At 44.0% G+C, this 16,756-nt stretch overlaps 1 protein-coding gene and 1 non-coding gene across 4 annotated transcripts in view; one reads left to right on the forward strand and one right to left on the reverse strand.

Annotated features, from left to right (window-relative positions):
• Window positions 1-16,756, forward strand: part of LOC114051888 (lysosomal alpha-glucosidase-like) — a 73,209-nt gene that overhangs the window by 19,550 nt on the left and 36,903 nt on the right. For all 3 annotated transcript variants that reach the window (XM_027874272.1, XM_027874271.1, XM_027874270.1), the window contains exons 3-8: window positions 665-1,222; window positions 2,830-2,975; window positions 5,090-5,255; window positions 6,603-6,699; window positions 9,704-9,823; window positions 15,542-15,660. In XM_027874272.1, coding sequence (XP_027730073.1) covers window positions 692-1,222; window positions 2,830-2,975; window positions 5,090-5,255; window positions 6,603-6,699; window positions 9,704-9,823; window positions 15,542-15,660 — 1,179 coding nt within the window. In that variant the 5' untranslated portion in view covers window positions 665-691. The remainder of the gene's footprint in view (window positions 1-664; window positions 1,223-2,829; window positions 2,976-5,089; window positions 5,256-6,602; window positions 6,700-9,703; window positions 9,824-15,541; window positions 15,661-16,756) is intronic.
• On the reverse strand, window positions 10,572-10,674 carry LOC114052520. Its single transcript, XR_003570261.1, has one exon. It is a non-coding gene; the product is annotated as a U6 spliceosomal RNA (small nuclear RNA).

Consider the following 16,756-nt stretch of genomic DNA (forward strand, 5'->3'; position numbering starts at 1 on the left):
GTTCTAAAGATGAGGAACTAAAGCAAACAGGGTGAAGTGACTTGCCCAGGGTCACACAGCTAGTAAGTGTCTGAGGTCAGATTTGAACTCAGCAAGATGAGTCGTCCTAACTCTGTGCACTATAACACTTAGCCGCCCAAGTTATAATCCAGCCACCATCAACCTAGCCTATTTCAGCCCAGATTTGTTGATCAGGGAGAAGGCCAAAACTCCTGCTAAAAGTGAATTTTCTAGGTTAGCTAGAAATCCATGAATTTCATCTTACCCCTCTCCCACATTCCCAATAATAACAAGGATTTAGATGATCTCAATCCCAGGTGCAGCATTTTGGGTTTGCAGGATACATAACAACCGATTTCCCTGGTTTGCTATTCCTGGCTATACATTTATACTTCGAGCCTATTGCACTTTGCAGCCCTTTATGAAGAGGAGAGTCCCAGGACCAGAGATTGAGAAACAGAGCATTTAGATTCCGGCTAATCTGTGCTGTAATCCTGAGAGAGCCCTGGTCCTGTTTTTTAAGGGTAGCATTCTTTTGGGTCACCAACAGGAAATACACAGTGTCCCCAAACAATCATGGTTTTCTATTTCTGTTGATTGCACTTCTGTAAAGTTAAGATATTTTCCTTTTATGTTTTTTTCCCCCAATTTCCCTGCTCCCCAGGCTTCTTCTCCATCCTCAGAACCGACGATGAAATCATACCGCAAGTTGCCTACCCATGTGACTCATGCCCCTGGTCCTTATGGTGAGGAGGAAGAAGAAGAGGAAGAGGAGGGAAACGAGCCTGGCTCTCCTCCTGCCAAGAAGACCCTGTCTCTCAGGTGGCAGTGGCTAGGGGTTGTTGTGATAGTGGGAGCTGGCCTGTTGGGAGGCACCTTCTGGGCCATCAGTGTGAGAAGACTTCCTGTGGAGCCCCCAGGGAAGTGTATCTCTGTTCCTGAGTCCCAGCGATTTGACTGCTACCCAGAATGGGACACAGTGGTGACTCCAGAACTCTGCCAGATGAGAGGTTGTTGCTTCCTACAGAGCAGCAGCCGGGGAGGGCCACCATGGTGCTTCTACCCCCCTGATTTCCCCAGCTACACCTTGAAGACATTGAACAGGACTGAGCTAGGTTTCCTGGGTGTGCTGACGAGGACGGTGAAGACCTATTACCCTCGTGATGTGCTAGTGTTGCAGCTGCAGGTGGATTTGGAGACAGATACCCGTCTACACATCAAGGTGGGAGAATTATGTCCTTCTCTTTGTCCTGGATAGTAGGATCATGGGTTTACAGCTAGAAGGCAGCTTGGGGAATCTTGGTCTAGTTCAGCTCCCTCATCTTAAAAATACAGAAAATGAGGCCTAGCGAGATTAAATGACTTTCTCAAGGATACACGCGCCACGCCTGGAGTCAGAAAGACTCATCTTTCTGAGTTCAAATCCAGCCTCAGACACTTACTATCTGTGTGACCCTGGGCGAGTCATTCAACCCCATTTTCCTCAGTTTCCTCATCTGTAGAAAGAGCTAGAGAAGGAAATGGCGAACCACTTGCATATCTCCGCCAAGAAGACCCCAAATGGGGCTATGAAGAGTTGCATGTGATTGAAAATGACTGAACAACAACCGAGTCACACAGGTTGCTAAGCAGCGGAACAAGGTTTTGGACCTTGGTCCTTTTGACCCCAAGTCCATTTCTTTCCACTGTGTAGTACTGGGGTCACCTGGGGCTTCTCTCCAGATCTATTACAGAAAGTACATATATTCCTGACTTCAAAACATTAAATTTAACTATAGGTTTGATGTAAAAATGCATAGGAATCTGCCTCTACCTCTCCTAACTTCTTTTCTCCCTCTCTCAACCCTCAACCCAGAACTGGAGGGGAGAGTGGTATGGACCTATCATTTCCCAGCTGTAAAGAGGCAGCTAGGTGGTTCAGTGGATAGAGTGCTGGGCCTAGAGTCAGAAAGACCTGAGTTCAAATCTGGCCTCAGACACTTACTAGCTGTGGGACCCTGGACGAGTCACTTGACCTCTGTTTGTCTTAATCCACTGGACAAGGAAATGGCAGACCGCTCTAGCATCTTTGCCCAGAAAACCCCATGGACAGTATGGTTCATGGAGTCACAGAGAGTCAGAGATGACTCAACAGCAAGGCACTCGGGGTGAGGAAACTCCCTCTAGCAAGCTTGGCAAATTACAGTCTTGAAGTGTTGCCTGGTGGCGCTGAGATACCCTGACTTGCCCAAGGGCCCGTAGCCAGTATGTGTCAGAGGCAGCTTGAAACCAGGCCTTCCTGATGAGGAGGCCAGCTACAAAGGTCTGGATCCATGATTTCGTCAGGGAAGGGAATACCTGGTCTAGAACTTAGCTTAACTATGTTGCTTAGCTGCTGGTCTTGTCATTTTAGAGGTAGCAGTCTGGGGCCACCGGAAGGGTCGGTGACTTACTTGCCTGTGGCCACACAGCCAGTGTGTATCAAAGGCGGGACCTGAAATTAAAAATCAGCCTGTCTCCAAGCTTTCGCCCAGAATATACGCCTTGGACAATTTTCTCTCGGCCTCAGCTACTTCCCACTTCACTCTGCCAGTGTGACTGGTGACTTTCAGATGAGGAGGTCAGGAAGACTGTTCCTGGGAGATAGGAGACATGAGATGGTGGTGTGGGGAAAAGGGAAAAGGTGGGGGTGGGATGGTGATTAGTTTATTTGCCTCACAGAGAGGCTCAGCAGACTCCCTTCTCTCCCTACCCTCCCGCCCCAACTCCTTTTCTACCTTCCACATGTGAGGATGTGTGTCCCATCTAAATGCCACATGGTCACTTCTGCTCTCCTTCTCTTTGTCACAGCTGACCGATCCCAACAACTCCAGATATGAGGTACCTCTGGAAGTTCCATCAGCCACGAAAAAGGCAGAGAATCCTCTCTACAGCCTTGATTTCTCCAGGGATCCCTTTGGGATTTTGGTGAAACGTCGGGGGTCAGGAGTTGTACTGTGAGACTTCCCTCTGGTTTTTCTCTTTCTCCATTTGAGAATGTTTGCATATGTTCTCCTTCCACCATTTTTGTAAAGGCCTGCAGCCCTGATCTACCTGTTCCTGAGGATGCCCCTGAAAGGAGTGGGTTAGTTTATCAACAGACTTTGACTCATGTTTTTAAGCCCAGCCTTACATCGGCTCAGCTAGCATGCTGCACTCTAGAGCAGTCTAAAGTACTAGAGTATTCTAGGTGTCAAATTCAAACCATATTAAAATGTAAATGGGAAAAGTTTAACAATAACAAGTAAAAATACAATAAGACATAGATAATGTTAATTTGTGGTTTTCTAAGTCATAATACAGCCTGCAGGGATCTGTTTCTATTAGAGTATGACACCATTGCTCTAGAGTACCGAATGACCTGTAAGGTTAGGGACATCTAGAACCATGTATTAGAGGAGATGTCTCTCACCATTTTCCCTTGACCTCTGTTTACTTACAGAAGACCTCTTTTGCTCACAGTCAATGGATTGAGTTCACTGCAGGCCTTCTACTGTCTTAAGGGCCAATTGTGCTCATACAATTTTGGAGAAATATTATGCCTTGGAGAGAGGCAGCCATATGACATAGTAGATTGAGTGTTAGACTTGGAATCAGGAAAATCTGAGTTCAAATCCTACTTCAGGCACATACTAGTTGTGTGACTCTGGGCAAGTCATTTAACCTCTAAGATTTTCTCATCTATAAATTGGGAATAAGAATAGCACTGACCTCACAGGGTTGTTCTGAGGATCAAATGAGATAATATAAGTAATGTACTTTGAAAACTTAAAAAGCCATAGAGATGTTAGCTATTATTTATTATTCATCTCAGCAGAAGGGAACTTGGAGATCAAAAAATCATAGACTGAGCTGGAAGGTACCTTACAGGCCTTGTAGTCCCACCCTCTAGCTTTGCAAAGGAAGAAGTTGAAGCCCAAAGAAATAAGATGTCTTGCTCAAGCTGATCCACCCCACTAGTTAGTGAAGAGCTGGTTCTTGGAGTCAAGTCTGCTGACTTCTTTCCAGTTCCGTGATCTTTCCCCTCTGCCACTCTACCTTCAGTGGTATGTAAGGAAGGGAGCACTCTGAATGCCTTCTCTCCAGGAAGCTAACTTGTGGCCAGACTTCCTTCATCCTAACCAAGTCTACTGCCTGAGAAGTTACTCTGATTTTGGGCAACACATCATTGAGTACAAGAACCAGAGTCTGAGGAGAAGTAGTTGTGCTCCCAGTCAGAAGCATACCACATCAATAGAATCAGAAATAGCTCAGAAGACAAAACCCTTGACTTTTCTTCCTTTAGTTTCTGTGCATCAATTTCCTTTTGCACTGACTGGCTAGAAGTCATTAGCTCTTCCCTCCTTGCCCTACCTCACCCCTTTCTCATCTTTCCCTCTGAGCCCTGAGTGTCCCCTAGCCTCATTAGAATGGAATTCCTGCCATCACAATTCCAACTAAAAACCACCTCCATATAAATTTTAATTAGCAGAGAAAACAATCGACACTTCCACTTGAGATTGGGACCATCTTTCTAACTTTTAGGGTCAGCCCATTCTCCCCTCTTGATACTCAACACTTGTTAAACTTACCCCTCCCTTACCCTCCCATATGCACATACATGTACTTCTTCTCTCCCCCTCCCCACCATCAGCTAAACATGAAAGTCCAGACCTTACCAGCACCGCTGAGTCATGGTTTGGAAACCCAATAGTGATGGCTGCTGGTTTTTCAGCGGTTGGTGAAGTCTTTGCTAAATATAGTTAACATTCAGCCATTGGTGAAACACTTTGGTAAAAGAAATGTGGCAGTTCTTCTTATAGAAAATGTAATAGGCTTACTGAGATACTGTGTTATAGAGTGATCGATTCACACTTTCCTTTCCTCCTCCCCATCCATCCCACATCCCCACATGATCTCCCTTTTGTGCTTTCCACATTTTTTTTTATTTTCCAAAACCCTTTCCCCCATTGTATTGTTGCTTTCCCCTTTCTACCTTTTCATTATCTCCCTTTCTCATTCCTTCCCTCCCCCCTTCCATATCTCACTTCTTCTCCATCCTGCCCTACCCCTTCATACCTTTCTTCTCCAGGTTGAACACAACTGTGGCCCCATTAATCTTTGCTGACCAGTTCCTCCAAATTTCCACCCTTCTTCCATCTGCGTTCCTTTATGGGCTGGGGGAGCACCGCCGTGGCTTTCTTCACCACTTGGACTGGACCACTCTGAGTTTTTGGGCCCGGGATGTTCCACCCACGGTAGCCATTTTCCATTGTCTATTTCCTAACCTCATTCCTGTTCCATTCCCCCTAACCTCCAACCCCAACCTACCTTGAGTTATATTTTCAGTCTATAAGGCTCTTCTCCACATCCTCCTAGAGGGCCATCAGATGGCCAAGCCCTTAACCTTTTGGTGGATGGGATTATCTCCAATGAGTATTGTGGGTATGCTTAGCTTCTGGGTGGGGATCTGAAATTCACAGCTGTGGTGAGGTTACCTTTTTCTAGTGGGCTAAGGGAGTTGAGGGCAGCCTCTGGTAAATAACTTTCTAGTTTCCACAATAAAGTCTCTTGAACCTTTCAAAGCCAGGGCCATCTGGTATTCCAGTCACAAGTATGATATTAGAACTTTCCAGGGTTCTAGAGATTTCCAGTCTGGATACTTTGTTAATGTCCCTGTCTTTCCAGGCCTGTATCTGATTCCCCAGAGTTATATAGCTTCATTATTAGTCTTAAAGGAAAAGCTTATCAGAATATCTCTGCATGTATATTATCTCCTCTGACATTCCCCATTGACATCAACAGAATTTTGGAGCCAGAACAAATCTTAGCGATCATTTAGTATAGCCTCTTGATAGGGGCAGCTAGATGGTGCAGTGGATAGAGTGCCAGGCCTGGAGTCAGGAAGACTCATCTTCCTGAGTTCAAATCTAGCTTCAGACACTATGTGACCTTGGCAAGTCACTTAACCTTGTTTGCCTCAGTTTCCTCATCTGTAAAGTGAACTGGAAAAGGAAATGGCAAACCACTCCAGTATCTTTGCCAAGAAAACGCTAAATGGAATCATGACTGAAAAGAGTTAAACATGACTGAAAAATAATTGAACAACAAATTTCATTTTATAGATGAGAAAACCAAGGCCCAGATAATGGAACATCCCCCAGGAAGTTAGAGATGTGTTGTTGAAGCCACACTCCTTCCTAGGTTTCCTCCAGTGCTTTTCTTTTTCTCCCTCCTCCCTCCCTTCTCCATTCCTATACCCTTTTCTTTCCATTGCCTTGCTCTCCTTTAAACTTATTCCTCTTTCTTTTGTAAGCTAAGTCCTGAAAGCAATTCTACATTCATGTCGCCTTCCTGTGGGAGAAATTATTCACATTTTACTCAATTCTGCCTTAGGATCCCTAGCCCAGGACTGAACTATGTTCTCCTATTGCTTGCTGTCCAGTGGTGGTGAAGTCAGAGATCTTAAGTGATTGGGTTAATTGGGGCTAGAATAAGCTTTGAGAGGCATGCTAATACTTTCCTTCCTTGACCCTTTAATCACTTTAGGGACCTGGTAAAGGAAAAGCAAGCAGGTGTTCTCACCAAATTTATTTCATTCACAGGAGTCATATAATCTTTATGGGGTGCACCCCTTCTACCTGAATATGGAGGAGGCAGGAACCACTCATGGTGTTTTCCTCCTGAATAGCAATGCCATGGGTAAGTGGGGAATTTCGTTGCTCTGGAGCATCTCCTTGGGTGCAGTCCTCAGGACATAATAGCTTCTATACCATTAGAGTGATCAGTAAGTATCTACTGTGTGCCCACTATGTAGAAGCACTGTGCTGGGTGCTGCGAGTGGCAGCACAAAAATGACTAAGACAGATTCCTTTCCCTCGAGAGGCAATGGTACTAAGGCATACATGAATGAAAAGTTAAATAACGGTAAAAGACAACATTTGTGAAAGGGAGATTAGATTATGTGGAAGAGAAATTGGATCACATGAAAGAGATTAGATTTGTTTTGTTAATCAATCAATAAGCATTTATTAAGCACCTACTATGTATGAGGCACCTTCCTAAGTAATAGTTATATAAAGAGGTAAAAGACAGTCCCTGCTCTCAAGGAATTCACAGTCTAATGGGGGAGAAAACATGTAAACAATTATGTACAACTAAGATAACAGAGGATTTTGTTGCTGTTGTTCAGTTTTTTCTGACTCTTTGTGACCGCATTTGGGATTTTCTTGGCAAAGATACTGGAGTGGTTTGCTGTTTCCTTCTCCAGCTCATTTACAGATGAGGAAACTGAGGTAAACAGGGTTAAGTGACTTGCCCAGAGCCAGACAGCTAGTGTGTGAGGCCACATTTGAACTCAAGTCTTCCTAACTTCACACCCAGTACTCTGTCCATTTCACCACCTAGCTGCCCGTCAGTACCGGATAAATTAGAGTTAATATCAGGCACTAGAATTAAGGCGGATTGGGAAAAGCTTCTCAGAGAAGGTGTGATTTTAGCTGGGACTTAAAAGAAACCAGGAGGGAGAGATGAGAAGGGAAAGTCTTCCATGTGTGGAGCACAGCCAGTGAAAATGCCTGGAGTCTGGAGATGGAGTGTCTTATCTGAGGAACAGCAGGGAGGTCAGTGTCACTGGTTTGAAGAGTCTGTGGGGAGTCTGAAATGTGAGAAGACAGGAGGGGGCCAGTTTATGAAGGGTTTTGAATACCAAACAGAGGTGTTTCTATTAGAGTGACGTGGTCAGATGAGTACTTTGGGAAGATTAATTTAACAACTGAGGAAAGGTGGCTGGAGTAGGGAGAGATCTGAGGCATGGACACCCATTAGCAGGCTATTGCAATAGTCCAAGCTTGAGACGATGCAGGCTTGTGCCAGGTTAGTGGCAGTGTCAGAGGAGAGAAGGGGTATATATGAGAGATGTTACAAAGGCAAAATCAATTAGAATGCTAATCGAATGAACAAATCCAGGAAAGAAAGGAGGGAGAACACTCTTTGCGGGGGATACCAAAGAAGGGTTGGTTAGTTGTTACACCCAAAGCTTTCTTTTTGATTTGGTTAGACGAATGTAGAAGGTCTGGGATCTTTACTGCAGAGACCTTCTGGTCTTGAATATAACCAGGGAAGGGGCCAGTGTTTCAGGGCTAATTTGGGGCAAGAGAAATAGCCCAAGACCAGAAGGTAGCTGCCTGGCTGCCTCAGAGAACTGAGACATCTGTTTCCTGACTTGAGCCTGGTTCTTTAGCAATTTTTGAGCAGTTTAACCACACGCACACACAGTTGCTGAATCATTTGCTTAAAATTCCACTTTCCCTTGTGCCCTTCCTCTGGCTCTCTGCACCTTTCTGACCCCTTCCCCCACTGCCTCAGTATCCTCAGAGAAGTGTTTTCAAGCCCTTGGGGAAGGGGCAGCTTCTGGTTTGGAGATAGAAACCCACAACGTGCTCTGCACACAGCTGGGCCCTCCTGAGGATGAGCTGTGGCCTTTGGAGAACTTCTCGGAGTCAACTGCCCAACTGCTGGACAGGGGAGTGAGTTTCCTCATGCCTCCTCTCTTCCTTTGGGGGATGAAATATGGCGCCCCCGTCTATCCCAGAGCAGGAGCTGCTGATCTCCTGACCTAAGATTTGACCAGCTGGTGGAAGCCATTTAGCGATGAATATGAATCTTGTTGTAAAAATACGGCTTATTATTATCCACATTTAGACATACAGAAAGAAGGTCCAGGTTCTAGACCTGCGTTTTCTACTAATTTGCTGTGTGAGTTTGGGCAAATCTCTTTACCTTCCTGGGCCCTAGTCTCCTCATCTGTAAAATATTGTTTCCCTCAATGAGCTACTTGAGGGGAGGGACTCTTTTATTTTTTGTCCTTGCATCTCTATGGTACCTGTCATTTATAAGTCTCTGAATAAATGCATGTTGAGTGATGAATGAATGCATTTAGGCATCTAGTTGGGGTAGTGGATGCAGAGCGAGAGTGGGAGTCAGGAAGACGTGAGACTGCCTCAACGCTTCCTAGCTGTGTGTTCCCGGGCAAGCCAGTTAACCTCGCGCTGCCTCAGTTTCCTTATCTGTAAAATGGGCATAATAATAGCAGTTATCTCAAAAGGTTGTTATGAGTATCAACTGAAGTAATATTTGTAAAGATCTCTGCCAACTTCAAAGTGCTATATAAATGTTAACTGTTACCATCCTTGTTATGAGTGAAAAGATTGTCACATCTGATGCCCTTTTCAACTCTGACATTCTCTGGTTCTCTGATACCCAGTAAAAAAGTATATTCAATAAACACACAGCGTGTTAACAGCTGATGTTCATTTAAGATGTACAAAGTGCTTTGCACACATTAACTCATCTGATCCTCATAATAACCCTGTAAGATAGGGAGTACAAATGTTAATATATCCATTTTACAGATGAGGAAACAGGTTTAGTGGGATGAAAGTAACTTGCCCAGATCACATGGTTCTGGTTCAGTGGCTCACCTGGCTCTTAATCCACTACCCTATGGGATGCTAAGTATCCTCAGAATTGGCTTCTTGAGTGAGCAGGTCAAGGCTTATTATTCCCATTTCACAGATAGTAAGTATCTGAGTCTAGATTCGAATTTAGGTCCTCCTGACTCAAGGCCCTGTGCTCTATCTACTGCGCCACCTGGCTGAATCACAGTAGGATGATATTAACTTCTGTTCCCTATTTCTTTCCCAAGAGGTGGTTCTGCAGCCTGCTCCCGCGCTGACATGGAGGACTGTGGGGGGTATTCTGGATTTTTACATCTTCTTGGGGCCAGATCCAAGCTCTGTTGTCCAGCAATACCAGCAGGTCATCGGTGAGTATCCCCACCTGTTTCTCCTCTACTTCTCCTTTTTTGCTCTGGTTTTCAGTGTCACCTTTTCCTAAAATCCTGCCTGGAGGGACCTTGGTGTCTGCCCTCAGTCCTATCCATCATGACGCAGTCACCTCCTCAGATTCTCTCCGAGTCATCACTGCTGCCTCGTCTTTCTCCGTCAGCAAGGTGGTTGTTGCTGTAGAAGTGCCAAGCTGGCTAGAATCCATAGTGAAGACAGGAGAAATGGGAAGGGAGGGCAGGAAATTCAGTTATCTTTCAGTAAATATGCATTACAGACAAGTTTCCAAATTGCGCATGAAAAGGAGCTGGCAGGGATCTCTCATGAATCCTTAAGGACAGCGGTCTGTCCCACTGATTTGGGCTTAGAGAATACCCTTGGAGTAGCTTGTAAACTTTTGTGTACAGTTAAGTTTAGAGCACCCTAAAAAGAAATTTGGCATTTGCTCAGTGGCCTAAATATTTTTTAAACTTTTCCAAGGTGAGGTAGCAGCAATAGCCCTGGAAATGCTCCCCAGTGGTCTGGCCTCTCAGATATTAATCCAGTCTTCTCTGTCTACCACCCTCTTATCCAAGGACTAGTCATACTCAATGTGGACTCATTGAAGGTCAGCCATATTGGAAAAGAGAATGGAAGATATGGGAGAGATTCAGGTAAATAATAATTCCCTCTTCCAACATGGCTGACCTTCAATGAGTCTAGCCTCTCTCCCTTTTCCTTTTCCTTTTTTTAAATATGGAACACTTCACGACTTTACATGTCATCTGTGTGCAGGGCCATGCTAATCTCTGTACTGTTCCAATTTTAGGACATGTGCTGCCAAAGAGAGCACCTCCCTCTCTATTTCATGAGGGCAGCTAGAGGATGAGCTGGCTGCCCCTTCAAGTAGTACTTCAGCAGTGTGTGACAGCTGGCTGACTGGCATCTTTGGCTCAGATTTTTCTATGTGGAAGACAAACCCCAGGCATGGGCATAAGGAGTCTGGAGTGCATGTCCTTGGACAAGATGTTCTCCCCAGCCTCCCTCTGCCCAATATAAGCTTTTGCCCTGTTATAGAGGGATATGAGAAGCTGAGGAACCATTTCATCATTCATCCACTCACCAAATATTTATTAGAACATTATACTAAATGTTAAGGGAAATGTAAATTTTAGAAAGCAAAAATCTATTTTTTTCTCCCTCCCACCTCTCTCGCTTCTGAAAAAACAATAACAACTCTAACAAATATGCATGGTCAAGCAAAACAAATTTCTGCACTGTACTCACACACACACACACACACGTACACACATACACACATAAACATGCACATAAAACCCTTCAAGCAGCTAGGTGGCACAGTGGATAGAGCACTGGGCTTGGAATCAGGAAGACTCATCTTCCTGAGTTCAAAGGCAGTCTCAGATACTTACTAGCTGTGTGACCCTGGGCAAGTCACTTCACCCCATTTGCCTCAGTTTCCTCATCTGTAAAATGAGCTAGAGAAGAAAATGACAACTTACTACACCTTCTTTGCCAAGAAAACCCCAAAATGGGGTCAGGAAGAGTCAGGTATTACTGAAACTACCAAAGAACAACAAAAATATAAAGCCCAATACATACATACATGTATGTATATATGTATATATATATGAATAGTCTGTGTGTGTGTGTGTGTGTGTATGTAGTCTAATTCTGCATCCTGATTCCATTGCTTCTCAGCAGGGGGTAGCAGTCATTGCATTATTAGAGTTCTTTAAAAAGTCTTTTTGGCTTCCAGTCTTTCTTCCTAGCTGCTCTTCACTGAATGATGCTAGAATAATCTTTATTGTGCCTTAATTTGTTCACAGGATTTCCCTTCTCAAAAACCTGCTGTGGCTCACTTGTGCACGCAATTGCAGGGTAGCGGGGTTTGAGTTACTTTACCTGGCTTTCAGAATCCTCCTCAGTTTGATGTCACTACATCATTCTCACCTTATCTCACAGTACTACTCTCCATAAGGTCTCCATGTTCCCCAGATGTACCATTGTGCCCTCCCTCCGCCTGTGTCCCTTCAGCCATCTTTAGAATGAATCTTTGCCTAACTGAGTTCTTGGCCATCCTTTAAAGCCCATTTCAAATCCTGCCTCCTTCATGAAGCCTTCCTTAATCCTTCCCCTCATTTCTTTCTATCTGCCCATACCTGATCAGTAATGAACTTAGGGGCAGCTAGGTTGCTGGAGTGCCCAGCCTGAAATCAAAAAGACTCACCTTTTGAGTTTAAATCTAGCCTCCAACACTTAATATGTGACCGTGGGCAAGTCACTGAACCCTTTTCGCCTCAGTTTCCTCATCTGTAAAATGAGCTGGAGAAGGAAATGGCAAACCACTCTGGTATCTTTGCCAAGAAAACTCCAAATGGGGTCATGGAGAGTCAGACATAACTGAACAGCAGAACAACAGCAATAATGAACTTTACCCATTGATTCACTTAGCACTTTGTTTTATAACTTGAATATGGGTTGGGATGGGATGAGCCTGGACCTATGATTTCATAGGTCTAGGGAACTCACGATGAGGAAATTTCTTCTACCAGTGCCTAGGACATTGAGAGGTTATGTAACTTGCCAGGGATGACCCAGCCAGTATGTATCAAGGTTGAGTTTTATTCCAGGTTTTTCTGGCACTAAGGTCATCTTGCTCTGTACTATGCTGTGCTGACTCTTCTGGTAGCTTCTTCCTAAGTCGGTCCATTCCACTTTTAGATAATTCTAATTGTTAGGAAGTTTTGAGCTGAAATCTATTTATAACTTCTACACACTGTTCCTAGCTCTGCTCAATTGGATCTAGCACACTATGTGTAATCCCCCTTTGGCATTGCCATACCTGAGGACAGCTCTCATGTCTTGTCCAGGTTAAACATCTCAAGTTCCTTCTATCAATCCTTTGATGTCATGAGCTACTGTCTTTTCACCATCATTACTGGCCTACTCTGGAAGTGGTCCGGCTTGTTAATGTCCTTTTAAATGGTGGCACCTAGAACTGAACATGGTACTCTAGATATGGACAGGCTATTATGCAGTCTAGATCCAAGGTTTTTTTTTGGTTTTGTCTTCTATGTCTTATAATTGACTCATATTAATCTTGCATTTAATTAAATCCCTAGATCTTTTCAATTGAAACATTTTGTCTAACTATATGCTATTTTCCACGTATGTAGCAGATTTTTTTATCTCCAGATTTTTAAGTTCTTGAGATGATGACAAGGCATATGGTTCAAAGGAAGACTGTGACCAGTTATGTAGGTCATGGAAGAAGTTGGGAAAATCAAATGACCTGAAGGTTAGAAGAAGACAGAAATAAGGATGGGGGGCAGGTGGTATATGTACATTGTATGGACCTCAAGAAATGAAAGGTCATTGAAAGATGATGGTATAAAAATGGTCTGAATGTTCAGTAGAGATCAAGGATTAAAGTCTGTCCCTATGGTGAGGAGGATCAGTTTCCAATGAAGAGAATTCCAAGAGAAGGAGTGCTATCAGGTCTGAGTGAAGGCAAGAAGACAGAGGAAACACTGCTTGAAAAGTTCAAGAATGTAAGAGAGTTTGTTGAGAATAGCAGCTAGGTGGTGAAGTACATAGAGTGCCAGATCTGGAGTCAGGAAGACTCATCTTCCTGAGTTCAAATCTAGCCTCAGACACTTACCAGCTGTGTGACCCATGGCAAGTCATTTAATCCTGTTTGCCTCAGTTTCCACATCTGTAAAATGATCTGGAGAAGGAAATGGCAAACCCCTCCACTATCTCTGCCAAGAAAACCCCAAATGGGGTCATGAAGGGTTGGACACGGCTGAAACAGCTGAACGACAAATTGTTGAGATTAGAACAAGAATTTCAGGAGTTATGGTGTAACAATCTATGAAGTGTATAAACTGAATAGGAATGGGCCTGGGAAGGATTAGCATAGTGGTGTTTAGAAGAGGAAGGAGGGCTGAGAAGGAGGTGGTGCGGACATGCTGTCTGGAGGTGGTGAGGCTAAATGACGAGGGTTAAGGAGCTAGTACAGTGTGAGGTGGTTTGGTGTTGTATCATATCTAGCTCAGCTCCCTAATTTTCTAGTCGAGATATTGAGATCCAGAGAAATTAAAATGATTTGTCCAAGGTCACATAGCCAGGATTTGAACCTGGGTCCTATGACTTCTGATCTAGCACTCTTTTGGACCATGTAACATGTACCATGTTGTCTTCCTTAGCAAGCTCCATGGGCAGAATTTAACCAATAGGACACTTGCATAATTAATGTGCCCCAGGATTTGAAAGAGAATCTGGAACACTAGCATTTTGGAATGTTCCCCTGAGAAGTCTTGTTCTCAGGTACACTCTTACTGCTTTCCTCTTATTGTGGAAGAGAATCTTTCAGTCTCTAGAAGGGGAGGTAGGAACACTGGAACAGGTGGTCTCTTAGATGGGGAGATCCATTTGGAGACTTAACCCTAGTCATGTGAATGCTGCTGTTTCCCAGGGCCATTTTCCTCCCTTCCATTTTTTTTTTCAGAAAGAAAATCCCATTGTTTGTTTATAATGTCTCATTCTGCCTAACTCCCAAAGACAGGGAAGTTCTAGCTGCCATCCTTTTAGACCTCTTTGATTTCTCCACCATGCCCCCAGGAACGTCACCTTTGGGAAACCTCACCATCCTTAAAGAGCCAATCAACTTTGGTCCTCACATCTCCTCAATACCCTCTGCCTCTCTGATTGGAGGACAGAGCCATGAATTCTTACATCTCCATTTCAGGAGGAGGCCCAGGAGTGCCATCTCCTCATTTCCCATGGGACTGCATTCCTTTGGGATTTCTTTGACTCCTCCGTCATTCTCCTCCCTCTTCCTTTGAACTTTACTTTGTGTGTTTTCTTCCCTCATTAGATTGTAAGCTACTTGAGAACAAGGATTCTTTTTTTTGTATTTGTATCTCCAGTGCTATGGCACATGGCATATAGTAGGTGTTTAGTCAATGTCCAATGACTGATTGGTTTTTTAAAATAAAATTTTATTGCTATTTTATTTGTACATTTCTCATGTATCTTTCTTCCCTGCCCCTCCTCTCCCTGAGCAATCCCTCATATCAAAGGATTAAAAAAGGGGAAAATAGTTTGGCAAAACAAAAAACAAAATAAAAAGAATTTGACATTGTATTTGGTGTTCCTGATCCATAGATTTTCCCTCCCTCCCTCCCTGCAAGGAGTCTAGCTGATGTGAGAGGAGTGTAGGGAGGATGTGCCTTCTTATATCTCTTCTTTGGGCACAAATCTGGTAAATATCTTCTGATAATATTCACTTTATTGTTGCATTGTTGTTGTTCTTTCCATTTAGATCATTGTAGTTGTTTATGTTGTTTTCCTGGTTCTGCTTATTTTACTTCATATCAGCTCGTACATGTCTTCCTATGCTTCTCCTTATTTATTCATCATAGTCATTTCTTAAAACACAGCAATTTTCTATTATCTTCCTGTACCATAATTTGTTTAGCCAGTCTCCAATTGATGGTATTTAATTTGCTTCTTGTTCTTTGCTACCACAAAAAGGGCTGATATAATTATGTTGGTGCATGTAAGGGAGCTGACCTACCCATTTCACTCAGGGAAGATTTGAACAACTGAGTCACATATTTAGTCCCCTTCCATCAGTCAGGAGCCCTTCCAGTCGCCATCCTCACCATACTGACAAAGTGCCATCATTTCAGGCTTCCCTACTATGCCACCTTTCTGGGGACTTGGTTTCCATCTTTGCCGCTGGGGTTATGGTAGCAGTAACCAGACATGGCAGACGGTGAAAAACATGAGGAGCTATCTCATCCCACAGGTAAGGTCAGCCCATGAAGTGGTTCTGCTTTGTGGGACCCATCAGTCTGGGGTCCCTTGGCTTATCTCCTTGTGTCTCAGAGCCGGGAGGAGTGGAAATACGGTAGACTGCCGGACAGCCAGATAGGAAACAGAAAGATCAAACTAGACAGTCTCATAAAGTAATATGGTTTAATGGAAGGCAAACACTGGCCTGAGAGTAAGGAGACCTTGGGTCTGGTCATGACCTTTAAGATGACGGAGTCACCCTAGCTGAACTCAAAGGTTCCTTTCAGTTCTTTGTTGTTTCTGTCAGTCATTTCAGTCATGTTGACTCTTTGTGACCGCATTTGGGTTTTCTTGGCAGAGATACTGGTGTGGCTTGCCATTTCCTTCTCCAGCCCATCTGACAGATGAGGAAACTGAGGTGAACAGGGTGAAGTGACTTGCCCAGGCTCACAGAGCTAGTTAATGTCTGAGGCCAGATATGAACTCAGGAAGATGAGTCTTCCTGATTCCAGGCCGGGCACTCTATCCACTGTGTCACCTAGCTGCCCTCCCTTTAGTTCTAGCGTGCTATGATTGTAAATGTTCTCTAAGTTCTGACCTCCAGCCTGAATTTGGAATCCAAAGATCTGGGTTTGTATTTTGGCCCTGCTCCCCATGTGACCTTGGGCAAGTCACTTACCCTTGTAGTCTTCAGTTTTTTCATCTGTGAAATGATAGGGCTAGTCTAGTTGGCATCTGTGATCCCTGCCAGCTCTAAATCTTTGATCCCCAATGACTTCAAAAAGATTTCTGGTATCCTATGCAGTTCCCCTACTCTCTTTCTAACTCTGGATGTCTGTCTCACTTCTCTACTGCAAAATTTCTGTGTAAGGGACCATCACCATTAGTGATGGTGAATGAAAGCCAGAATTTCTTCCTTGACCTGAATGAAGACAGATTTATTTGCTTTCTCAGGAGATCACTCAGCTCTCTCCACCAAGATGGCTGGATGCCTCATGAGTATGGACTGCCGGAGAGAACCTGGGTTAAAACTTATGTTGGAAGAACAAGGAATTGGTCTCAAGGTCCAAGGAAAGAGATGGAGGTAGAGAAATAGAATCAGGCAATAA

This window comes from Vombatus ursinus, unplaced genomic scaffold (assembly GCF_900497805.2).
Source record: "Vombatus ursinus unplaced genomic scaffold, bare-nosed wombat genome assembly UNPS02014807.1, whole genome shotgun sequence".
NCBI lineage: Eukaryota > Metazoa > Chordata > Mammalia > Diprotodontia > Vombatidae > Vombatus > Vombatus ursinus.